General features: G+C 43.8%; 14 protein-coding genes and 1 non-coding gene across 15 annotated transcripts; 7 read left to right on the forward strand and 8 right to left on the reverse strand.

Moving 5' to 3' along the window:
• Positions 1-6: 6 nt before the first annotated feature.
• VTP01DRAFT_6664 (uncharacterized protein) lies at positions 7-1,060 on the forward strand (the record flags this gene model as incomplete). The annotated part of the gene is made up of 5 exons (XM_069385590.1): positions 7-202; positions 262-267; positions 701-843; positions 913-957; positions 1,016-1,060. The coding sequence occupies 5 exons, from the start codon at positions 7-9 to the stop codon at positions 1,058-1,060; spliced, it is 435 nt and encodes a 144-aa protein (XP_069243037.1).
• An 80-nt stretch (positions 1,061-1,140) lies between these two features.
• On the reverse strand, positions 1,141-3,554 carry VTP01DRAFT_6665 (uncharacterized protein; the record flags this gene model as incomplete). The annotated part of the gene is made up of 13 exons (XM_069385591.1): positions 1,141-1,252; positions 1,314-1,377; positions 1,438-1,472; positions 1,525-1,572; positions 1,628-1,712; positions 1,774-2,217; positions 2,279-2,384; positions 2,449-2,605; positions 2,668-2,828; positions 2,889-2,979; positions 3,041-3,208; positions 3,271-3,397; positions 3,470-3,554. The coding sequence occupies 13 exons, from the start codon at positions 3,552-3,554 to the stop codon at positions 1,141-1,143; spliced, it is 1,683 nt and encodes a 560-aa protein (XP_069243038.1).
• Positions 3,555-3,677: 123 nt separating this feature from the next.
• VTP01DRAFT_6666 (uncharacterized protein) lies at positions 3,678-5,215 on the reverse strand (the record flags this gene model as incomplete). Its single annotated transcript, XM_069385592.1, has 3 exons — positions 3,678-4,527; positions 4,599-4,926; positions 5,023-5,215. 3 exons carry the CDS (start codon positions 5,213-5,215, stop codon positions 3,678-3,680), a joined length of 1,371 nt encoding a protein of 456 aa, XP_069243039.1.
• Positions 5,216-5,591: 376 nt separating this feature from the next.
• Positions 5,592-6,154, forward strand: VTP01DRAFT_6667 (uncharacterized protein; the record flags this gene model as incomplete). Its single annotated transcript, XM_069385593.1, has 3 exons — positions 5,592-5,805; positions 5,868-6,046; positions 6,119-6,154. 3 exons carry the CDS (start codon positions 5,592-5,594, stop codon positions 6,152-6,154), a joined length of 429 nt encoding a protein of 142 aa, XP_069243040.1.
• A 578-nt stretch (positions 6,155-6,732) lies between these two features.
• Positions 6,733-7,257, reverse strand: VTP01DRAFT_6668 (uncharacterized protein; the record flags this gene model as incomplete). The annotated part of the gene is made up of 1 exon (XM_069385594.1): positions 6,733-7,257. The coding sequence occupies one exon, from the start codon at positions 7,255-7,257 to the stop codon at positions 6,733-6,735; it is 525 nt and encodes a 174-aa protein (XP_069243041.1).
• A 694-nt stretch (positions 7,258-7,951) lies between these two features.
• Positions 7,952-9,074, forward strand: VTP01DRAFT_6669 (uncharacterized protein; the record flags this gene model as incomplete). Its single annotated transcript, XM_069385595.1, has 2 exons — positions 7,952-8,121; positions 8,186-9,074. The coding sequence occupies 2 exons, from the start codon at positions 7,952-7,954 to the stop codon at positions 9,072-9,074; spliced, it is 1,059 nt and encodes a 352-aa protein (XP_069243042.1).
• Positions 9,075-9,217: 143 nt separating this feature from the next.
• On the reverse strand, positions 9,218-10,888 carry VTP01DRAFT_6670 (uncharacterized protein; the record flags this gene model as incomplete). Its single annotated transcript, XM_069385597.1, has 9 exons — positions 9,218-9,484; positions 9,549-9,667; positions 9,727-9,859; positions 9,922-10,068; positions 10,137-10,241; positions 10,301-10,524; positions 10,592-10,642; positions 10,717-10,797; positions 10,864-10,888. 9 exons carry the CDS (start codon positions 10,886-10,888, stop codon positions 9,218-9,220), a joined length of 1,152 nt encoding a protein of 383 aa, XP_069243043.1.
• Positions 10,889-11,068: 180 nt separating this feature from the next.
• Positions 11,069-12,208, forward strand: VTP01DRAFT_6671 (uncharacterized protein; the record flags this gene model as incomplete). The annotated part of the gene is made up of 6 exons (XM_069385598.1): positions 11,069-11,285; positions 11,357-11,427; positions 11,492-11,718; positions 11,775-11,883; positions 11,949-12,069; positions 12,135-12,208. The coding sequence occupies 6 exons, from the start codon at positions 11,069-11,071 to the stop codon at positions 12,206-12,208; spliced, it is 819 nt and encodes a 272-aa protein (XP_069243044.1).
• A 204-nt stretch (positions 12,209-12,412) lies between these two features.
• VTP01DRAFT_6672 (uncharacterized protein) lies at positions 12,413-13,057 on the reverse strand (the record flags this gene model as incomplete). The annotated part of the gene is made up of 4 exons (XM_069385599.1): positions 12,413-12,438; positions 12,502-12,608; positions 12,661-12,835; positions 12,895-13,057. 4 exons carry the CDS (start codon positions 13,055-13,057, stop codon positions 12,413-12,415), a joined length of 471 nt encoding a protein of 156 aa, XP_069243045.1.
• Positions 13,058-13,815: 758 nt separating this feature from the next.
• Positions 13,816-15,619, reverse strand: VTP01DRAFT_6673 (uncharacterized protein; the record flags this gene model as incomplete). The annotated part of the gene is made up of 5 exons (XM_069385600.1): positions 13,816-13,884; positions 13,945-14,117; positions 14,173-14,349; positions 14,417-14,768; positions 14,840-15,619. 5 exons carry the CDS (start codon positions 15,617-15,619, stop codon positions 13,816-13,818), a joined length of 1,551 nt encoding a protein of 516 aa, XP_069243046.1.
• Positions 15,620-16,651: 1,032 nt separating this feature from the next.
• VTP01DRAFT_6674 (uncharacterized protein) lies at positions 16,652-17,710 on the reverse strand (the record flags this gene model as incomplete). Its single annotated transcript, XM_069385601.1, has 8 exons — positions 16,652-16,686; positions 16,746-16,877; positions 16,927-16,953; positions 17,020-17,136; positions 17,204-17,260; positions 17,326-17,409; positions 17,470-17,502; positions 17,569-17,710. The coding sequence occupies 8 exons, from the start codon at positions 17,708-17,710 to the stop codon at positions 16,652-16,654; spliced, it is 627 nt and encodes a 208-aa protein (XP_069243047.1).
• Positions 17,711-18,814: 1,104 nt separating this feature from the next.
• Positions 18,815-18,896, reverse strand: VTP01DRAFT_t20. The gene has a single exon. It is a non-coding gene; the product is annotated as a tRNA-Ser (tRNA).
• Positions 18,897-19,427: 531 nt separating this feature from the next.
• VTP01DRAFT_6675 (uncharacterized protein) lies at positions 19,428-19,709 on the forward strand (the record flags this gene model as incomplete). The annotated part of the gene is made up of 1 exon (XM_069385602.1): positions 19,428-19,709. One exon carries the CDS (start codon positions 19,428-19,430, stop codon positions 19,707-19,709), a length of 282 nt encoding a protein of 93 aa, XP_069243048.1.
• Positions 19,710-20,276: 567 nt separating this feature from the next.
• On the forward strand, positions 20,277-20,615 carry VTP01DRAFT_6676 (uncharacterized protein; the record flags this gene model as incomplete). Its single annotated transcript, XM_069385603.1, has 1 exon — positions 20,277-20,615. The coding sequence occupies one exon, from the start codon at positions 20,277-20,279 to the stop codon at positions 20,613-20,615; it is 339 nt and encodes a 112-aa protein (XP_069243049.1).
• Positions 20,616-22,052: 1,437 nt separating this feature from the next.
• On the forward strand, positions 22,053-23,534 carry VTP01DRAFT_6677 (uncharacterized protein; the record flags this gene model as incomplete). Its single annotated transcript, XM_069385604.1, has 7 exons — positions 22,053-22,251; positions 22,312-22,460; positions 22,525-22,588; positions 22,654-22,908; positions 22,983-23,061; positions 23,132-23,301; positions 23,362-23,534. 7 exons carry the CDS (start codon positions 22,053-22,055, stop codon positions 23,532-23,534), a joined length of 1,089 nt encoding a protein of 362 aa, XP_069243050.1.
• Between the last annotated feature and the right edge of the window lie 109 nt (positions 23,535-23,643).

The following is a 23,643-nucleotide window of genomic DNA, read 5'->3' on the forward strand; positions in this document are numbered from 1 at the left end:
CTAATAATGTGTGAAGTCATTCCTCCTCCGCCCGGGAACCAAAGCCCGACACAATTTCTGGTTGGATTCCTTGTACCTGACACCACCAAAACCGCCGCGCATAAATCGCTTCGAGACAGCATGGCGACGAGAAATCGCATCACTGCTGGTGCACGCTCAATAGTGTGTCAAGACACAGAGCTTCGCGGCGAGATCTCCATCGGTAAGATTGTAATGGATCCGTTCTTTAAAAAGGTTGCTTGATTGACAACGGTTTTGTAGGCGCAGGTATGTATCCGCCGCTGTAGGCATGCCAAAAGACCACCTATATTCAACCGGGATCCAGGCACTGTACTACATCCTCAATGCCGTATTATTGCTGAAGAAGGGCCTATATATATTGGAAGAAACAACATTATTGAAGAAAATGCAATTATTTTCAACAAGTAATCAATTGTTATAGGAAGATCCTAGTGATCCATGGCTAACTGGCATTCCTATATACAAGAAACTCTACTCCTTTGGTAATCGGAGATGAGAATGTGTTTGAGGTCGGCTGCTGTGAGTGTTTTGAATAATGATTCATTTGACTCCGGCTGTAACTTGATCTATCCGATAGATGTGGAAGGTTCTCGGATAGGAAATAACAACATCATTGAAGCTCGAGGCAAGCTTTCTTTCTTGAGCATCACCTCCCGTGATTACTGACATTGCTCTGTAGCGCGAGTACTTGGAAGCACGACCATTGGAAACAACTGCGTAATCGGCGCTGCGTGCTCAACCGAGAGTAATGAAACCATAACAGATCTTACAGTGATCTACGGAGCAGAATCCAAGCGGAGGCAGCAGAGTGAAGTATTGCCTGTAAGTAAGCAGATATATATATCTTACCTGACCTCGGCTGATCTGACATTTTTACTTACTTGCATGCAGGGGCAACGAACATTGCACGCACGACATTTGGAGTATTTGTGGGAGGTAATTGCGCAAAATTTTAAGTATAGCTTGTAGGCATGTATACTAATGCAATGACTAGGTTTTACCCAAATACAACCACCTGAAAAAGCTGGAAACGCTGTAATTTTTTTCCATGCAACTTTGCATTGGACGGCGAGTATATGTACACCTAGATAATACTATACCACCACTACATCTCTACTTCTATGAAGCGGATCCCTGAAGAGATGTATCCCACATACAAACAACCTTGTTGGTCTCAGCAGTGTAAAGTACATTTCCTGTTGAGCTCCATGAAACGCCACATACGACGCCGCTGTAGTGGAAATCTTGTCAATTATCCAGGAGTGACTAAATGAAAGGATTATAAAACCTACCTATGTTCCTTGATGGTTCTTTCTAATCTTCGCGTGAGTGCATTCCATACATGCAAGGTACCATCTATCAAATATATGCGTCAAGATCATTGAATCTCTGAGATTCTATCCGTCATTTTTTTACCAGCAGATCCAGCAGCAACGTATTGACTATCCGGACTATCGACTGTGTGAGTAAATGACTGTAAGTACTCTAGTTCGGCTAGCTTACCTGAAACAGGCCCTTGACCAATTGCATCCATTTCGATATGTATCCGCTCTATCGTCTCTCGTTTAATAGATATTACTTTGATTGTAAACAAAATTGAACCTACTGGAAAGTGGCCACAACATCGTACATGCGCAGGTCGATAATCTTTAGAGTGTTATCTCGTGAATTTGTCAATACATTCGATGCTCCTGGATGGAAAGTCTTAAAAAAGCTTGCAGAGAATAACAGTAGATATCGTTTTGTAGTTACCAGGAGCCACGGATACGGATGTGATTTGACCTGTATGCATTCCCGCCATCTCCTTGATTCCATTCCCGGTCCTTGTATCCCACAACCGCAAGCTATTATCCAAATGCCCACTCACGACAGTGTGACCATCCACATCCACAAGCGCCAAATCATTGCAGCTTGAAAATGTAAATATAGTACGCATGCAGTATCCTCTCTGAAGATCCCACAGCTTAAGAGTGCGATCGTGGCTGCCAGATACTACGCGTTTGGAGTCGTTGGTGAATTTGCCAGCAAACACTTTTCCAATGTGGCCCGTCAGCGTATGCCGGATACGACCAGTGGAAAGATTCCAGATGCGCGCCGCATTGTCTGTCGAAGTTCCGAGGACCATATCATCCGTTGAACTAAACGACACTGAGGTGATTGTCTGCAGAGCTCCACTCAATATCATGCTAGGGTTTCCTATCAATTATATATGCTTGTCAATCTGTGTTTCCCTTGTTATATAGTTAGCTGTACCTACCGGTTTCTGCATCAAACAACTTGATCTTCTTGTCGGTTCCACCTGTAGCGAAGAAGCGTCCAGTGGATGAAGCCTGCACGCAGTAGACTTCAGTGTCATGCGCAGTCTGCAATCACAAATTTTGGGTTAGCAATATGCTAATCATCACACAAGACATTAATGCTACTTGCCAACTTTTTAAACGCATGATTCGGTAACACCACAATTGCAGAGTGGCTGCTTGTAGTACTGGACCTTGTCCTTGTCGCAGAATCAGAGGACTGGATGACCCATTTACCGCCACTCTTTTTCAGAGTGTTGCCTTCCATCCGAGCTCTTTCCAAAAGACTGATATTCGCAGTCAACTACTTAAGATATTCCAAACGGAGCAGCAGCGAGTATAGAATTACCTCTCATAGAACTGCGTTGCCTCGTTCATCTTTTCTGCTTCTTCATTCTTCTTTTCCAGCCATCGCTTCAGAAGTTGGTCGTTCTCCTTTTCTAATTTTTTGCTCCTTTCCTCTGTCGTTATAATTTCTAACTGCAATGCTGCCAATTCATCTTGCAGTATCTATGTAAGAAATGTATCAGTTTACACCACAGTAAATAAGGTACTGCCCATGAACATAACCTGTATAGTGACATCCTTTTCTTTCAACTGCATTGTTTGAAGCTCGCACTTGGATGTTAATCGAGCGACCTGGTCATTCAACCTTGCTATTCTAAGCAAGTATTTCGTCAATATCCTCCTCCTCACAATCCTTCTCAGCCATATGTACATACTCTTCGCTGCTTTGCTTTTCCTTCTTTTCAATCTGCTGTTTCTGTTCGTTCATTTGCAAAAGTCGCTGCGCATTCTCACTTTGAGTCTTGTACATTTCTGCACGCTCCTCATTCAGCTTCTGGAGCCGACGTTCCAGCTCTGCGACCCGCTGCTGGTTCTTGGGAGATCTAGAAAAACGGATGTTATTTACATATCATTATTCCCCACTGAGTCGTCTCCTCTTGTTTACCCGTGAGCCTGCGCATATTCCGCGTTCCTTGTCAGCGTTTCGTTCTGGAACTCGAGTGACTTGGCTATGGCTTCTAGCTCGCTGCTTCTCTTCTCCAGGTCAATCGCCGCGTGTAGCCAATGCTGAGCTTTGCTCGGAAGAAGCCTCGCTTAGCAACTTTGACGACCTGCAGTACCGATTAGCTGGAACTACTACTCACTTGCTAGTATAATCTCGTGAAATGCATGCTCTCGCTGATTACGCTCGTCGAGTCGAGCAAGGATTGTCTCACGAAAAGTTGCCATGAGCACAGTGATCAGGTACAGACACAACACTTCTCTTTTCCCGCTTTGACTCATTAAAACTCAATTTCATGCAGCAAGAGTCATGCAATAACAAATATACAAAACTATTTTGCTTAAAATACATTATCGACCATCCATGCGTTCTTGTAGTTTACGTGCCTTTCTGACACTTCGTGGTTCCTTGTAAGGGTACTTGCTTAGCTTCCATTCGATCACGCGATAGGCAGCCCACGCGCTCTCAAGCACGAGGTAGCTAACGATCATTTCTAGCACGCAGCCGCCCCATCCAGGATAAAACGCACGCAGCCCGCCTTCTTCACGGTACGTCCTCGCGGCACAGTCCCAGAATCCTTGGTAGTTTGTCTGGATTGGCTGGATGCCAGTATCCTGGAGCATCAATTTGAACAGGATCGAGTCGAAAGGATAGCACAGTGTCCGTGTCACCATGCTGCTGATCATACCAGACACGATTTCTGGATAAAATGTACGTAGCATGGATGTGTCTTCCTTTTTTCCACTACCACCGCTGGTGCCGTAAAATGGTGAGAGTGGTCTATTATTATTGTTGTTGTTGTTGTTCTGTCTGGCTGAAATATCCGAGAACGTGTTGGCACTTTCTAGTATCTGTTGCTGCTGCTGTTCCACGAGTTGTTGCCGCCTTGAGCGTCGATGATGGTGTCTACTCGGTCGCTGCGTCTTGTGCATAAATACACGGTGTATGCATTTGTAAAGCAACATGAGCATCTTTTCGCTCGCAATATGCAGCGCGCAGGAGGATGTGAACAAGGATGTGAGTGGAAGACTTGATGGATATATTCTGCCATGTCCGAAAAACCGTGACAGATCGTGGCGGTACATGCGTAAGAAGTCGGATGGATTGTTGATAATTCTGTGAGTACCAGCCGACTGTACACGGAGTATCAGCGCAGCTCGGTAAAATGGATACAGTGGCACGGAGATCCCCCAATCCAAGCTAGTAGCGCGACAATAGCAGCAACATAAGTTACATGTCAAGTAAAAGCAACATATATAATTTATGCTTACACTGTGCGAATTGTGTAAAAGACAGTCGAGTTCAAGGATGGTCGCACATAACTCAGTGCAGAGCTCACAGCCGACTCATACATTGCTGTAACAGCTTGGCCGAGAATTCCGAGTCCAAATCCTGCGTATAAGACACCAGCGCCTTGCGTTTGGATAATGTGGCGGATGCGTCGCGCGCAGTATAGAGGTGTGTCGCGTGCAAAAGAGTAATACGGGGTAGGAAACGCCTGCAACTGGTGCCTGGCAACGACTACTGGGAAACATAGCACGTAGTTGGATACCATGGTTCCTACTGTCAGAATACCCGCAGCCAGATTCTCTTTTGACTCTGTTCTTTTCTCTCTCTAGTTAGCAAGAAGCTCATTTGTGTTTTCTCGTCCTCTTTCTCCTCCTTGTTTTTTCGCTGACTACTCGATCAACATGCCTTTGTGCTCGATCAACATGCTGTTTTTGCTGATGGTAGCCACGACATCGAACTGGGCGCGAGAAACCGCCTGATCGATCCGTCGCAGATGCTCTACCTCTTCCTCTGCATCTTCGCTGTCGCTACTCGGGTACTGCGGTAACTGTATACTGCAGCCAAGCGATAGAAAACTGAGGTATGCTGTAAGTGTCATGCCATGCGCTAAAAGAGGAAATTAAAATTTATTTGCAGGCTCCAAGTGCTGAAATTGTCAGATAAATAAAAGAATTCTGTTGCTATGCTTAAAAAAAGGAAGCTTACAGTCCTCAGAGATTCAAGAATTCGCACGTTAACCTATTATAGCTGAGTAATATAGCCTATTAGTTCCATGGAAAAGAAGGAATGAGAGAAAACCATCCGTATTTGCTAGGATAATATCATGGAATGTAAATAGCATCTATGCATTGAATTGATGGTTGTAAGTAGAGGAAGATGTCAAATTCTCCCTGATTTGAGGAAAACGCGCGCGATCGCGCTCCCACAAGGGACAAAGATTCGCGAATTTTTGGTTTTCCCTTTTCGTAACCAGCATGACCACCACCAGCGATACCGAATTGCCCAGGACACACATTTTGCCCTTTGGTGTCCAGACAGAAGGTCCAATCAACTCGCAGCAGTACTTTCTCTGTAATCCGACGGCCAATCCAGACCAGAAACATGCCACACTGCCAACCTTTGAGACGGTCATGATGGGGCGCCAAATGTATGGATACGAGATTACAGTCAACCAAGATACCTGTCAAGGTAAATATACATACGATGTATATGATTATGTGGCACAATACTGATGAGGGATATCGCATCAGGGCATGTTTGGAAAAAGCACAGTGAGCAGCGCGAGGAGGAGGAGGACCAAGAGTCGTGGATAAAGTCAAAGGAAACCGCACCCATCTCGAAGTTTGTTTTATGGAAGAAGGATTATGCTCCAAGTGATCAAGACCCTCGCATCAAAGCACTGGAAAGCTGGTTTGATATCTCGGAAGCAGTAAGCGAACCTTTTCAAGAAAGAAACTGCTGTAGATAAAAAAAGACTGATTTTGTTTATTCGCTCTGCTAGATTCACGAGCCAGTGTCCTTGGAGCAGCAGCAGTGAAAAATATACCCCCACCCATTTTCTAATTCATGCATTGTTCTGAACAAACAGTACACATGATATTTATAGATATATTTGCATACGTTGTCTAGCATTTGCCCGAGAAATGTATTTGGTTGCTTGCTGCATCGATTGATACATGGTTCGGTACATAATCGAGATGTTGGTCAATGTGGGAGTATGCTTGCACCATCTCTGTTTTCTTCTTTCTCTCGATGTCCAGGTTGCTGCTGCTGGTTGCAGATTATCCGAGCATGCTTTGACAAAGATCACGCCATTCTCGGATTTCTCCATGGATATCGTCAGCGTCTTTCCTATCATTAGATGTGATAGCTTGGTAGCTGGAAAACTATGGATCGACTATGTATGTCAAGTTCACTGCTACGCGAAACCTCCATGCCGATGCAGGGGTAGAGATCAAGTTGCTAGTCATCACGTTACATTGATATATCCAAGGACGACCGGATGATAACACATAGAAGGGGGTCGAAGTTTATAATTATGATGATAATAACAATAAATGATATCGGTATCAAAAAATATATAGAGGGATAAGAGGGATGAGATGGGTATCTATATCAGGAGGCTGCTTCTGCAAAGTTTGGTGTAGAACGCGACTTTTTCAAAAGCGACATTGTAGATTTGGGTCGATATATAGACAGCCGATGGCCGGCCTTTTTGGGCAACGTCTTGAAGCGCGACTTTGCAGACGACAGTGGAGCTGCTTCTTTCTGCTGGTTAGTACTAGCATTGCTGTTGTTGTCGTCGGCAGGTTGCTTTGGGAGCAAATATTCAAATGCAGGAAACGCAGTGAATTCTTCTTGGTTCTTGACTGCAGACAGTTCGCTGTTGCATAGGTAGACAGCGAGATCGCGGGACGCCGAAAACTCTAGATCATCGAGCTTGGGAATGACAGGATCAGCAGCAACAGTTGTTGTCGTCGCTGGTGTCAGAGGTGTTTCGGGCGAGGAGGAGTCCGTGGTTGCTGCTCCACCACCCGTTTCTGGTATTCTATGCTCCTCCTCCTCTTCTCCTGGTTGAACAACAGACCGTCGTTTGCGCCGTACGCTGAGCTGCGAGACAAGTTGCGACAGGCGACGCATAGTTTTACACAAAGAGACACAAAGGAGAATGTGGTTGCTGTCGGTGGGCTTTTTTCTTCCTTGTGTGCCCAGCTCCCACCATATATGGCTACGTGCCAATTTTTTGTGCAAGGTCATTCATTCAGATCATTGTAGTACCCCGTTCAGGTATCCTCCGTTCGTTGCCAGCAACTCGCCCGTCTACAATATTATACTTTATTATCCATATTTGCCACGGAGGTTGACAACGGACAAGAATGAAGAGTATCTATTCTATTCGGCACAGCAAAACATATCGTCATCAGATCATGATGACATGAAGATAATCAGTAAGTGCAATGGCTGTCAAACAACGAGCGTGCAGGCTAACTACCATATTTGGCTGAGGAATAAATATCACAATGCAAGGGTTAAGTCCACTGAACAGAGCCTATAATCTACATACATACAAATGACGCGGTTTATATAAATGGCAGAGCGCGCAGGTAGCAAGTTTAAATTCATTCAGATCCAAGAAACTTAAAGGTTATTTTCTAAGCAATTTATTATCTACTCCTGCAACTGAAAATTTTCGCCTTTGCGCTGTGCAGTGTTAAGTGGTAAAATATGGACATGGGTTTCTCCCACATCCATGTCGAGTTGGTTGATCTTATAAAGTAAATTGTGTACTCTGTCGGCAGCTCGCTTTGTTTGTTTACTCGTTCGTTTCACAATAATGATTGGCAAACTATGCGCCGTGCTAGGCTCTTTCTTTCTACTATTCGCATTTCTGCTCGAGCTTTTTGTTCTCATCGGACAGCTGTCAAACCGTACATTCCTTCGAAGCCTCTATCTAAACTCGTTTCAGAACCAATCGAACAACCAAGTGTATAACTATGGATTATGGCAAGTACTGGCAGTTTACTGACGACCCCTAATTCAGGATATAACTGACACAATTAACCCGTAGGAATTACTGCTCGGGTACTACCCAGTCGATCCAGTCGTGCGCTCACCCCGTTGCAGCTTTCAACTGGGCAAATACTCCCGGTGTAGGTCAAGCCATCCCACAGCATTACCAATCAAGTCACATTGTAAAGAGCCTATTTTTGGCGCTCTTCATTCTGTATTTTATCGGTACTATCTTTAGTTTGTTGTTCTGGCTACTAAGCATGCCGCTTATCGCGTGCGTGCGTGGCAACCGCCGCGCACCCGGCGGAAGCATGTCATGCTTGATATTGATCAATCTATTGGTTATGATTGCCTCGCTCGTGTTGGCACTGGTGATCGCTATCAGCGCAAACAAGGCCGTTGCCGGCAGTGGATGGACCGGTCGCTGTGGAAACTCAATGTGGATCACCATTGGTGCCGTCGTATCACTCTTCTTTGCTTGGTTGTGCTACAGCGGTGCTTGCTGCTGCCCAGGAGGCGTACCAGGCCGTCGTCGCCGGGACCGCGTCGCTGACGAGACTCAAGCTGAAAAAGCACAATATCGCGACGAGAAGACTGCAGCGCCTGAACACGACAACGGAGCAGCTGCAGCTGCAGCAGCTGGTGCCGGTGCTGGTGGTGCTGCCACTGGCGGTGGATACGGTGGCGCTCCCGCTAATGCTCCCAGCCCTAACCCCGTAGGCACGTCCGGGTACAATGCACCCCAACAACAGCAGCAACCTGGTGGTTCGTACACACCTCAGCTACTTCAAAGTTACACGCCACAGCAGCAGCATATGCCGCAAGGAGGCCAATATGCGGCTGGTAGCCAAAGCCCTCGTCCGCAAGGAGAACCTTTCAAATACGAATTGCCGCATGGTACCATACGCGCACAGTATGCGCCTGCACTGACGCACAGCTACCAATAGCTCCAATTGCAGTACAAAGTAGTTGACTAATTCTTACATAGTTTTACCACTATAAATAAGTTGTAATTGCTATACAGTCATGTATATTTTTTTCAAGAAGTTTTTGTGTGGTCCATATAAAAGTAGAAGACAGAGGATCAATTCTAGTTCTCTGCAGCAGCGGTGGTAGTAGCTGCAGGAGTGGTGGTGGTGCCCGGTCGTCGTCGACCAGGAGCTACAGGCCGTCTAAATCCACCTTGGCTAGCCCCGTTCAACATTTGGATACGCTGAGAGACAGAGCCGCCGCTTGTTTGATCAACGCCGGCTGATGATCCGTCTCCTGCTTGGTCCCGCGGCGCTGCTCCTCCTTGTGGGTATACTTCTTCAATCAGATACTGTTCAGTAATTTCTGTAGGGTCGCTTGTTTCAAGCTAGATCACGCGTAACTCTTGCGTTATGCATCAAAAGATTTGACAATTGTTAATCTTGTTTTACCTTCTTTGCCACCTGGAAGCCTACGAGTTCCTGCGCTGCATTTACAGCAAAACGTTTGGTGCAAGAATAAAGCATTCGCTCCTTGATTTTGGACGTGGATGGGCAAGAGTACACAAATACTAGTATACGATGAATGTCAGTACTTTTCTGTGGAATTTAATACGACCTATCACTGTACCTATGGCATCTTTGCCGTCGTGCTTAAATTTGTAAAACGCAAATCTTGGGTCGCTGGGTGGTAGGACATTGTGGATATCTTTGGAAGACACCGTTGCGGTTTTGTCGAGCTCCACGGCCTCATTTTTCAGATACTAATTGCGGGTTACTCGGATTTAGTGTATATATTGCCAAACTACAAATATTTTTTCAATACCAAGAGCACAAAGTTGTGTGCAAGCTCTTCTTCAGTCTTCTTGAGTTCTTTGAGAGCTTCTATGACTTCATCCTTTAATTGGTATTCTAAGCGAGGAGCAAATGCTTGACGAGCGGTCGTTCCAGAGTAATCCGCGGCTGCTTTCGCCTGGAAGAATGAATAATGTTCTCAGTCAACAATGTGTCTAGTAGATCTATCCAAGCTCACAGACACACCTCTGCTGCCTTGATTTCTGCCAATTCTTTTTCTCGTTGCGTCAAAGGTGCTTCAGAGTTCTTGTGCGCCAAATGCTTTTTGTATCCAGCATACGTGAATTCGTCCTAAGTTGGTCGGATATTAGATCTCCCACACGCAGCTAGATATTCTGCAACGACAGTACCTTGACGGTACCGTAGAGGTTGTCAGTGAAGCGGCCGTCGCCAAGCCCTTTGGTCAACGTTGCACGAGTGGATGCATAGATCATTTTGTCCCGAATCTTTGCATTGTCAGGAACGTAGCTCATAAACAACCAATGATACTCTCCAGCACTGTTCTTGTCATCCAGACGCACAAGGATATACGATGGTTTATCCTCTTCAAGGTAAGATATGACGTGCTCGAAATCTAATAGCAAACGCAACAACAATTGAATGGAAACCTGAATCAAAATGGATATTTGCAAATATATTACCATTTTCAAAAGTCGAGCCTACGGGTGTCGATCCTGTTGGTACGAGCGATTCTGTAATGTAAAAAAAAAAAATGTACATGAGTTTCCGTGTACAAGCTCGTCTTGTGTGCTGCCATTTAAAGTACCTTTCTCGATGGATACTCGGAGGATGCGGACATTTCCGGACGACACTGCATCTGCAAACGTCTTTGCAAGTTCATCCGAAACTATGTGCAGTTGCATCGCATGAGACGTTTAAATACTAGAGCAGCTATCCGCAAGAGTTATGGTACCTCGAATACCGCTTTGATGAGACATGTGATTGGAAAGAGGAAGAGTAAGTGTGTTACTTCGGAGCCTGCGCCGGAAAATGGCCGCTGCTGGTGCTGCTCTACGCCCGCCCGCCACGTTCGGCTCTTTAAAAACGCGAGAACACGAAAAGTTCGTGGCTCGTGGTGGTCTTTTTTGTTACGAGTCTCGCGCACGCACAACCTTGGCATGTCGTCGCGGGAAGGAACACCGTCCTCCAACGTCGATGTCGATGTTTACGACTTTGACGAGAACCTAGTAACAGACTCGACACTCAAAAACCTTTTGAAAAGAGAGGTGGAGCTGCAGCTGCAAATTGATGCATTGCAAACAGAGATCTTGCAACTCGAGGAACGGTTAAGTGGCGATAAAAACAAAGGCAACGAGGAAGAACTGGAGGAGCAGGGTAAATAAATATAGTAATTGGTCTTTACACAATGTATGTTGCTCGCTAACAATATCCTTTCATGTATCCAGATCTTGAAGAGTTTGAAGCCCCTGAATGGTGTGTGCCCATCAAGGCCAATGTCATGAACTTTGACTGGGACGCAAGTGTTTTGAAAGTTTTATTGCTCCGAAACATCTAAGGCTAACAGTAATGCATGTATCTAGGCACTTGCCGCTGAAGTACAGTTTGACGTTATTGTGACTGATCCGCCATGGCAATTGGCAACACATGCCCCAACCCGAGGAGTAGCCATCGCCTATCAGCAACTTCCGGACGTTTGTATCGAGGAGATACCTATTCCAAAGTTACAAAAGAACGGCTTTATCTTTATATGGGTCATCAACAACAAGTATGCCAAGGCATTTGAGCTCATGGAACGATGGGGATACACGTAAGTCTTGATGTGAAGCTTTATCAAATGACTGTAGCTTGCTTAGTGCATGTTAGATACGTTGACGATATCACCTGGGTGAAACAGACAGTCAACCGACGTATGGCCAAGGGTCACGGTTACTACTTGCAACACGCTAAAGAGACTTGTCTAGTTGGTAAAAAGGTAAAATGTAGCAATGTACTGGACCAATCATGAGCCTTATGAATTAAATGATTTCCTCAATGCAGGGCGAAGATCCACCCAACTGCCGACACTCTGTAGGCTCGGATGTCATCTTCTCTGAACGACGTGGCCAAAGTCAAAAGCCCGAAGAATTGTACGAGTTGATCGAGGAGCTGGTGCCTGATGGTATGTTACAGAGGAAGACGAGGTAAAGATGTGTATACTTATAGTATTGGCCTTAAATTTATTAGGTAAATACCTCGAGATCTTTGGTCGCAAAAACAATCTGCGCGATTACTGGGTGACAATCGGCAACGAGCTGTAAAACGAAACGAAAAAAGCGAAGCATCTGTATCCCATTTTTATTACCATCCTCATTCATTTCTTTCCATCCCATCCAATTTGTATATTCCTTTTTTGCTTTCTGTTGTCAAAAAAAGTTCATTTAATCAAAATTGAGATGATATGTGTATACTATAAAGCTAATGCATCGTTACGTAGACGTTGCTGTGTATGACGGAAACTACTGTCAGCCAGTAGTGTTGGGATTTGGAACTGTTGCGTGATGAAATGAATATACGCTGAACATACGTCGAGTGATAAATGAATAGCACTTACTGCCGATGACGCCACATGCCAAACGGGCGCCAGAGTTGCCGGCAATTTTGGATGTCTCGTTGCCTCTGCCTAGATCATCTTGGCCGCTGTGGAAGATAATGCCACGACTACATATCCGCTGATTAGAACTAGTTCACGACTTCCAGTTATTGGACTTACCCGATGATAGAATCAGGTCCTTCGAACGTTAAGCTATCCACAGTCAGCGTGAAATACGCATGTCCTGAATCATCCACCTGCACGTTTCCAAAGTCGCCAGCGTGCTTGACACTGTCATGAGGTCCGCCGTGGGTCTGGTTGTAAGGATTAAAGTGAGCACCCATAGATTCGCAGCCTAAAACAAGAAGCGATGTTAATACGGAAATAAAGACACGTTGATAATAGGATGCTTACCATTGCTTAAATCGCCGTATTGATGAACATGCATGCCGTGCAGGCCAGGTGGCGCACCAGTTATATTTGCATGAATAGTGGTAGATGATCCGCCTTTCTGGGTGAAATAGACTGTACCAATGACAGCAGTGGCGGACTGGAGGATAGCAATTGCATTGACCATTGTAAAGGAAGAGATCAAAGATGGATTCTATAGACAAGTTTAAGAAGAGAAACAAATATTGATGATTGATTGAATTCTGACAGAGTTTTATCTCCTTGGTGATTTTAAGGGAGAGTTGCAGGCGCGGGCAGAGCAGGCGCAGCCCATCCAATAATAGCAGGTGCACAACACAAGCCATGCTGATCTGAAGAACGTCGTGATACACGCGTTCTCGTCATTGCAAAAATTATTGCAGTTCATTCCATTTCCCCTTTTCCAATATCAATTGATCTTGCTATAAGGTTCGAAAAATGTCCCACGGTGATAATACTTTAGAAACAGTTGTTCCTTTCTAATGAGCGTTGAAGATGAAAAATGCGCAAATTGATAATTGCTACAGGAGAACAGCGAAACAGCATCCCAGTAAAAATAGCCTTAATTGGGAATGAACTAGATGTCACAATACTTGCCGAACAAATCGCAGCGTAGCAACATTTGCATCAGCCCTTTGCACCACCTTGATGCAACAGCTTTGTCATAGATCTTGCTAACCATCCAAATTTTAACACAACGATGAAAACGCCTGAAATCACATGGAGAATTGACCAAGTTTAATCAAGAACAAAACGACGAGAAGATAAACCATGTCTTTATATACGTATATAATTCTTTGTGCCGGTACGTAGGCGGCTACATTTTTTCTTTTGTAAGCTTTGTCTCGTTCTAACTGTTTTTTTTTTTTTTTTACTACAGCTTTACACAAGATGATGTTTCAGCAACTATGCAGTGGACTGGTCGCACCAGCCATTGACAGGCAAACAGGACAAGTATTTGCAGTTGGGACAGATCTATTTTTAAATGTCGAATAAGCATTGGATATGTAGCATCCGTTCTCTAAAAGAACGTACCTTGGATGGGTCCTCGGCTGCGTAGAACTGAGTAATGCTGACTGAGAATATGATGATGAGCAGTACCAGAGCGACGACCCGGATGCCCCAGGTGAATATCTTCCCGCGAGCATTGACGCCGTCGCGCATAGGTGCAATTAAGCCGCCAGTAATAATGCCAGTGACGAAACCCCCTGAAGAACATCGTTGTAAATCATATTTTCATCTTTAAATCGTGCATAAGCTTACCCAAATGTGCAAAGTTATCCAGACCAGGAAGCAATCCTAATACGAGAGAGATTATCGTCACAATAAGCAACTTGACCAGCTCTCGCGTCGGATTCACAATGTTCTTCCAGTTTACAATCACGTCCACAAACATATATCCAATGATACCAAACAAGGCCCCGGAACAGCCCATGCTCACTAATCATTTTGTTGAACGGGCTTAGCGCGTCAGAATTGTATGGGAAAACGGGGCAAAGATACCTGCCTGTTGTGGTCTGCGAAAGTGTGGCGCTGAGGACAAAGCCCCAAATACCAGATGCCATGTAAAGTATCGTGTATCTTGGAGTTCCTAGACTACGTTCCAGGTCACCAAAGCTAAAGTGAGAGAGCATGTTGATGATATAATGAATGATGCCTGCATGGAGGAAAATGGGAGTAATGAAACGGAAGGACTGGTTCGGTACGTCTGAGGATCCGAACCCATCGAACCCACAGAGCTGTTCTAACGTGCAAGTATCGCTTTGTGATTGGTAGCAGTATGCAAAAGTTGTTGAAGATGTATAGTCAGGCAAAGGACGTATGCATGGAGTAAATCGTGCTCCCATATTGATAAGTACCTACAGAGAAATAACGAACAAAGTTATAACGTCTTTTCCTTTTGCGCAACCACTTCTATCTCTGTCTTTACCGTTGAACTCGGGCCGATTAAAGGGTTGAAGTAAGGGCTTGTAGAAATGACGCTTCCAGTGAGCTGATTGTTCTTGACTAGCTCCATCACCATAATAATTAACATGGCTAAAGCTGATAGATAGCTGAACCATGGGACACGGTAAGGTCCCAACAGCAACCGCATTGGTAGGCTCCGATTACCCGCAGCAGGATGCATCATCATAGGAGCAGACTGGAGAAATGGTGGATATGCAGACCCTTGAGGAGGACCAGCTGCTGGTGGTGGTGGCGGCGGCGCTGGTGGATATCCTCTTGTATTATTGTAACCTTCAGGTGCAACATCATCGTCGGTTGATTCAAGTCGCATAAAACCGTCAGACCTCAACGAAGTCTTTGCATTACCATAATAGCTAGTTCCAGTTTCTTCTCCTCCTCTCTTATTGTACATGTCGTACGCCATCCCATCGTGCTCACTTTCCACTGCAGTTTTATCGCTTGAAGCCGCGAACGTGTCTGTTCCAAAGTTTCGGGAACGTGGCGTTCCTGCAGGGTCGTTGGTCGGTACTGGAGTATGCATCGGGATGGAACTCGAGATGACCGAAGGCGAGTTATATACAGGGCTTGGTATTATGGACGGTGATTTCGGTGCAAACTTTACATGTGGTGATCCTGACGTATCCTGAAGTGGAATCTCTGTCGTCGCCGCAGCGTTCCGGTCATCCCAGTTGCTTCGCGATGGCGGAGGCGAATGCAGCTGGTTTGCTGAATACCCGGAACTATAGTTGTTGTCTTGATACATATGTTTCGTTGTTACAGGAAGAAAAGGAAGAAACGAAAAAAAAAAAGGAGACTTGAAAAGAACGAAGAATAGATCGACTACAGTTGATTTCTTGGCTTTTGCTTCAAAAAAGCCAGAAATAGCGCTTGTGCGACCTTGCGGCGGTGTCGCGATCCATGCAAGGAATGAAAACAAGTCTGCTTAGCAGATATAATTTCAGTGGTAACGAAGCGACGCTTTTGGCGAGGTTAGAGGTGCATACATACAGCTTGAAGTAGGAGGTGTATCCAGGGTAAGCGTGATGCTATTGATACAAATAACGAGATCTGTTTGCTATCAGAGACCTCTTGATTCAAATAAATGTGATTCCGCTTGTTTTACCGAACAAAAAGACAATGATTGTCTCTCATCACTGGAAAGATAGCCTGTCGGTGTATACTTTTCAGTACTTTATTGTGTTCCCCTTGGCATTCAGTTAAAAGTTACATCTACTCAGCTGTGCGAGCCCTATTCATCTCACCATATTGCAGTTTGCATCATTGCTTATATGATACAGAGATCCGATTATTCCACTGTATGTTAGTATCACATAACGCTTGAACATGTCAGCGTGCTCGTTCAAGCACATATGTCAGATTAGTCTCTGCTTTTGGCAAGGAAGAGCAATAGCAGTATCGCGCTTCCCAAAAGAGATCAATTAGCTTTCCTTGCAATTTAAATCATCAACACGTAAAAGATGCTTTCGATGCACTCTGCTTATTTATATTTTCAGTACCTTCTTCATCGCGTATGCTGCCTCTTTAAATTAACTTCCCAAGTCTGTCAAGCTGGTATATGCACAGAAGAAAAAGAATAATATTAGGTAGATCCAAGAAGATATTTCGGCCTTTAATTATAGAGCTTCGATGAAACAGACAAAGCTCTGATTAATTAAAAGATGAATGAAGACAAATGTATCCAGAAATTATATAATACTGAATGAACGATATGACAATTAATCAATGGATCAATGCTAAATAGACATATGAGAAAACAACTATCTGATGCTTGAGTCTATTCAGAGAAGGAAGAACGCTTGGTAGCCCAGTCTAGTACCAGATAAATCGCTTAGTGCTATCAAGTAACTTTTTCCAATATGACATTGTACCATTAAGCTTTTCCCTGTAGGCCTTTGCTGTTGCAGCTTGCTTGAACTGAGCGCTGTATTGGCCGCCCATTCTGTCAAAACCTTCGGCAATCTCTTCAGGAGTAGCGCGCTTGACCAGATCCTCCATAGATTCTGCAGGACGCGTGAGGATACAAAGAATAAAGGCGTTTATAAAGCTTACCTCTGAAGAACCAGTATTGCTGCTCCGCTATTGGAAAGTATAAAGGTAAATTTTGGGTTCCATGGAGAGTTCTTCAAGAACGTTTTGACTTACGGGTCAGTTGACCATAGGGACCATAATTGGCAGAGGCGCCTTGCATATCTTGCACACCGTTAACGTTGTTGGCAGAGTTTTCGACGTTTGGGAAATTCTGACGTTTAAATAAACCATCTATATACAAAACCTGTTAACAACCAGTATATCTACCGATGGATAGTAGAGTTGAGTGTATTTTTACATGGTCGTTTGAAGCCGCTGTCTTCTCCATCTTGATCGAATTCCTCATCATAAGCTCCTGTTGTTCACGTCCCGTTAACATATCTGCAACGGCCCTCTTAATTATAAAAGTGTAATTCTTACTGTAAGCAGCAGCCATCTGAGCAAAGTTTCCGTTAGCACCTTGGTTGGTAGCTCCCGGGATAGTGCTGCGCTTGGTGATTTCGTCTAGTAACCATCCAATAAGACAACCAACATTCTAACAGATGCAATGCTCTATTAAATTACCTAAACAGTCCGAGTCATAACGACCACTGCGAGCTACCAAATTATAAATAAATCTTCTGCGCGCTCGTAATACGATACATTCGCTTCATTGTCACTTACTGAGGCATCCTCTATATCGGCCATCGTCGTGATGGCCATTGTTGCTCCCCAAGCGATGCTTACCATCGCCGCTTGGCGCAGCGTTGGCAAAAACGGAAGCAGTAGCGACGAGAGCGAGAACAATGATGGTAAGGCGAGGCATAGCTGTAGATTACTGTTGATTAACAAAGAAAATGCGTTCGAGTTATTGAATGTCCATCGAATCGCCATCATCTAACGTATTGCTTTTATACTTTTGCCTTTGCATGCCGATGGTCTTCTTCTTCCATACCGCATGCTTTCCAAGGGAAAAAATCAGAAGTCTATAAAAGAACGTACGAAACGATGTTATGAAAGAAAGCCATTATTATGTTCCGGAACCTTGGTACATTTTTAGCCATTGAAAACGACGGATCATATACAATACCGAAAATGGTAAGCATTTAAGGAGCCGAGATTTTTTGCAGTATCCATACAAGTTGCAGTAAATGCTGCACTATTTAGGATAATATTTTCCTTTTTTGGATGCAATCACTGTTAACGACGGTTGCTTTGATCATTGCGCTCTGTTTTGGGGGGTTGGGCGAACCCCACCAGGGCTATTTCGGATCCGTGATCATATAACCCACTTGACAACCATTCTCCGGCGGATCCGCAGCTGCTAATGCAAGTAATTATGTGGAATGCTTGATTTATGAGCATCATACATACTTACCGTAACAGCATTCATTTTCACAGAGAAGCGGAATGGATACTGGGCCTCCTTGCATTGCAGCACACACGTTCTTGATCCTTTGAGGAATGATATAATGATGCTAATTACGCTCAGCTCGCAAAGATCAATTCATACGATAGCTTCCTTAACATTTACTGACGTTTTTTACCTTTATTGAATCTTCGGACGTGAAGAGGAGGAATCAAATCTAATTCTATGTTGGAATAGACATAGTATTGGCGGATTTGAGCGAATCCCTTTTAGCCTATTCGTTGCTGTGGGGCGCCCAGAACTCTGTGCTTATGTTCCTTTTTTGATACAATGTCATTAGATGATTACATGAATGATACTTCTACGAGAGAGTTTGAGGCATGTTGTTTACACTTTACAGAGGAATAATATGTCATTTAATTATCTCGTACTTTCCTGGTTCTCCTTCATGGTAATGCAAGGCAAAAATAGTAATACTACAGACCTGCATTAGGCCAGACTATATATGCCAAAAGGATGGCAAAAATATGAAAAGAACTTCAAAGCGAAGTTAGAAGATGTCGACAACAGCAGGATTTGAACCTGCGCGGGCAGAGCCCATGAGATTTCTAGTCTCACGCCTTAACCACTCGGCCATGTTGTCCTCGGATGACATAAGAAGCAGAAATACTTATAATTCATAAAGACAAACTTTCTTACTTCTTCCGAATTTTAAGCAATAAACCACTATAGCAATCTGCTCTTTACTGTTGAAAAGTAATTTCATCATTGGACAGAACTTATTTTAATAACTTATTGATTAAATTTTTATATTAAGTTAATCTGTTTAATTCTACAGTTATTTTAGAGTAAAAATATTTAATAATACTATCTTATCAATTTATTTTAAATTCTGAAATTATTGTTAGATAATTTGTTCAAAACTATAAATAAATTGTTATTAGGGAATAGTAGAATCGAACTACTGACTTTTAATTTGTAACACTGCGAAAAGATTTTCGGATTTTTCAATGTTTTTCTACAGTTTTCTTCATTTGTTTGGTGCAGAATGTTCTTCTCTACATAATGTACGAGTTTGAGTGCATGTTTACTTCGTATGTTTACTCCTTCCATTATATGTTAAATGTAATTGTGCGAATACATAGCCTGGCTCACGTCCTTTTCATACTTCGATATGACACGAACGATTTCTTCCTTTGTGAGACGCCGAGACGGTTACTCTTCTACAAAGCAGCAAACTAGACCACCCGTCAGCTCTACCAGTTTGGAAATATACAGCAAAGAGCCTACAATAACCAAAAGACTATTTTTTGGCATTTCGTTATTGGAGGTCATCCAAGCACACTATGATCCAGGGCGCCCTGTTGTCGGCTGGATGTCTCTATGCCTTTCCAACTTCTACGTGGATATCCATGTCTTGGACGTCGAAAAAAATCCCGAGACGTCTCCCCCCTGACGCTACGCCTCCTAAACGTCATCCAATGGATTATAGATCAAACTCGTTTTAAAGGTTGGCCGTCGATCCGGCGGGGAAGTCATAGATCTACTATCCACGGACGAATCCTTGGATATGGACGACCTCCAGGGATTACAGAACACGAAAATGTTGAATACCCTTAAACGCGCGCACAGTACAGACCATTTCGGGCACTGCAGGGAGATTTAGATCTCATACAAAAAGACGTTCGGTTTCAAATGGCCTGCTTGGCCAGAAGGTATAATGTTGAGATATATGGTGGTCGAGAATGGACTTCGTCGATTTCAAGACCACGAAAAAGCTCAGCTCAATTATGAATGCACTCCAAAATGAAGTTTTTTCAGAGGCACGAGAAGAACAGAAATGGATGTATCAGGACGGACTGGACTTTATGAGGAATGATCAAACGGCTGTGGAGTAGTATTACATGCTACTATTTCTCGAAATAGAACGTATTCCCATGACAGAGGCGTTCGACTTGTACGAAAAAGGCTGCTGCTATGCAAGGTCACAACGAAGCAATAAGTTGGACGAACAAATTGCTCAATGATAGGGATGAGCATCTTAGTTCCATCTACCAGTAGGCACCATGTTGTTAATCTTAGAATTCATTTGGGTGGCGTAAACTTCAAGGCCGTATCTGGGAAGGGGCTACTACAACGTTTCTGGGATACGGAGTTTCTCCCGGATGATCCAGATCCAGAGGTCAACACCCCAGATGTGAACGAAGTCGTCTCCTTGCGCATATTCCTGGTGGCTAATGGTCGGGTTGACTTGAATCAATGCCTGGACCAGATTATCCAAGAAGGTTCCGAGCTAGAATCAAGTGAATCAAACGAACCGGTGGTAGCGATTATCAGAAATCCGACGATTAATGACAGCTAGGAATCTCTCAAAGTCAACACGATTGCATGATCATTTATTTGCAGAACAAGGCGCTATTTTAGACTTCTACATTGATGTTCTTACCCTAATAGAACGCATCTAGTTTCAATAAAGTCAAAAATTTCTGCTCGCTACTTGGCATGAATAAGTTTGCGATCGCTTCTTGCGGATTTTTCGTTGGGAACAGTTCAACGCTCAACGCTGTGAGGAATGCGACGGACGTGTTAGAGTTTCACTTGACAGCATCAAATAAGCAGTTGAGAACGTTTCAGCAGATGAGTAAATGATTTTGAATTGGATAACAGTTAGAATTCCCAAAAGACACACTCTCCATTTGATACACAGTGAATCCAAAGAGTCTGCTCTTTTGGAAATGAACGAACTATGTACGCTGAAGTATTCTCTTTAAACACGCGCTCAGCCTTGTTCCTCATCTTCTTCTCGATCACTACTGTCTTACGTTTATTTGAACTGACTGTGGTAGATATTCCAGATGATTCGATAGGGAAGCTTTTAGATCTTCGCAGGTCAGAGACCGCTACTCTTCTTTTACCATTTCTCTTTGTTCAACACAGAGATATTTGAAGTACATAATAAAAGCTATGCCAAATTCTGTGGAATACATGCTCTTTTTACACAGGAATGAAAATTTCGGTCTACATACAAGACATTCGTTTCTGTAGCTGTATCTCGTTGGAAAATCTCCTCCTTCGGTTAGAATGCATAGTACATGTAAAATCAAAAATTGGTATGAGTGCTGCACAAGCACTAAATCCAAACTTAAATGAAGTTCCCGCCTGAAGATTACCACGCCCATATATCAGTTTATGTCATCAAGGTTATCTGCTGGAGATATGAGCAACCTTCAGATCTGAGCTGAGCAGCCGGGGAGATAAGACATGTAGCAAGACAGCAAAGTACATACTACAATTATTCCTTGGTCTTGACCGAATTTTATATCACTAATTACTGATTATGCAGGTTCTTACAAAAGATAAATATTCTGGTAACATTGTACATATACAACTAGAACTCGTTGCGGCTTTCCCAAATTTATCTTTGCACTTTGGAACATACTCGTGGCATCAATTTTGTTCCATTTTCATTTGAACTTTGAACGCCATCATTCGCTTTTAATTCTAATGGTTGTTAACACTGCGATAATCCATTCCAGATATACCATCACATCTCCAAGTCTCTTTTTGACTTTGAACCAAGAAATCTTAATAAGCTTTTCATTAACAGTTTATGGAAACTTTCGCGGACATTTGGTTTTCTGAGTGATTTATATATATGCGTGGAAATGCCATATATACCCATCGGGCCTGTCCTACCAAATTGAATCATCTGATTTTTGCCCCGCATACGCTCCGAGCCTACATAAAACTCCCCTTTTCTCCATCATCCGTTTCCGCATAAACTCTTTCTTCTTTCGCTATGAAGTCTACACCTAAAATTCACGTTGTTGGCGCTGGAGTTGTCGGCTTGACAACAGCGCTCGTCCTCCAGCTCAAAGGATACGATGTCACTATCCTTGCCAAGCACTTCCCTGGCGACAAGAGCCCCGAATATACATCACCCTGGGCTGGTGCTCGATGGAAAACGGTTGCACCCGCGTCGGATGCCAGGCTCCAGCGTAAGCAAATATAAACAGTAATAATGAAATAGGAGGATCTAACAACAATGTTGCATTCAGGTTACGATGCTGAGTCCTTCCGGTTATTCTGGGAACTTGCCAAATGTCAAGCTGCAGCGGCTGGTATCATGGTGGTACCCGCATTCGACTATTATGAAAAGCCGTCGAAGGACGAGCTGAATCCATGGTGGAAGGATATAGTGCCTGGGGTAAGTCAAGAATATTAAATGGAATCTATCGAATGGAAAAGAAAGAACTCAAATCGGACGAAAGTTTCAAGTGATTCCCAGGAATGAATTGCCGCCTCATGCCGCTGTCGGATACCGATACACGACAGGTCAGTTTTGCCCTATACAAGCCAGAACGATTAACCTAATTTTTCTGACATACAATGCGTCGTAGTTATGATCAATCCGGAGCGATACCTAAAGTGGCTACAGGCTCAGTTCCTGGCGCTTGGTGGGAAACGTAAACGTGTCGAGTTGAAACATATCCTGGACGCTGCTGACGAAAGTGAAACTGTGGATGTCGTTGTGAACTGCACAGGCATGCGTGCTGCAAAGCTGAAAGGTATCTTTGACAGCAAAGTAATGCCTGTGCGAGGCCAAAATGTCCTTGTCCGTGCTGCACATATCCGAAAAACGATCTCTGTAAAGAGTAAGTGCTTGTTGGAGAAGGTGGAGTAATATTCCACTGTCCAATGATGACGCTGATAAAATAAAACCTTGCAGCTTGTGATGCATACACGTATATCATACCAAGATCAGATGGTACGGTGGTGCTGGGCACAACAAAGGAGCAAAAGTCAAGGTATGATGACATTTGCAGACATTTGCATTTCCCACACAGAGCAGTCGACTGATGTTTTCCCACACAACAGCAACACAAATGTTGATTACAAGTTGGCAAAGGACATAATGGAGCGCGCATGTAAATTCTGTCCAGAGCTCACGAACGGTAAAGGCCCAAAGAAATTGGATGTCGAGGGACACATTGTGGGAATCCGTCCTGGACGGCTGGGAGGACCACGGGTTGAAAATGAATTTAAGAGTAAGTACAATGGCAAGGAAGGACCATCATCAGAATTGATGATTGACTATGAGACCACAGCATCATTTTCAGGAAAGCCTATCATTGTAACACACAACTATGGACATGATGGATCTGGCTTCCAGTCTAGCTGGGGATCAGCAAAGCATGTTGCTAAATTAGTTGAAGAAGGCTATGCATCTTTGCAATCCAAATCAGCTAGCATCCAGACCCTTCTGTCCTCTCGCTTGTAATAACCTTTTCTCTTTCTCTCGTTCCCTTTCCTCCCTAACCCTCTCTCTTTCTCTCTCTCTTGTACAGTAGTATCTGATACTTTCCTAGTGAAATATACGATTGAATTTC

The sequence above is a fragment of the Rhizomucor pusillus genome (assembly GCF_041956525.1).
Source record: "Rhizomucor pusillus strain CBS 183.67 unplaced genomic scaffold VTP01scaffold_3, whole genome shotgun sequence".
Lineage (NCBI taxonomy): Eukaryota > Fungi > Mucoromycota > Mucoromycetes > Mucorales > Lichtheimiaceae > Rhizomucor > Rhizomucor pusillus.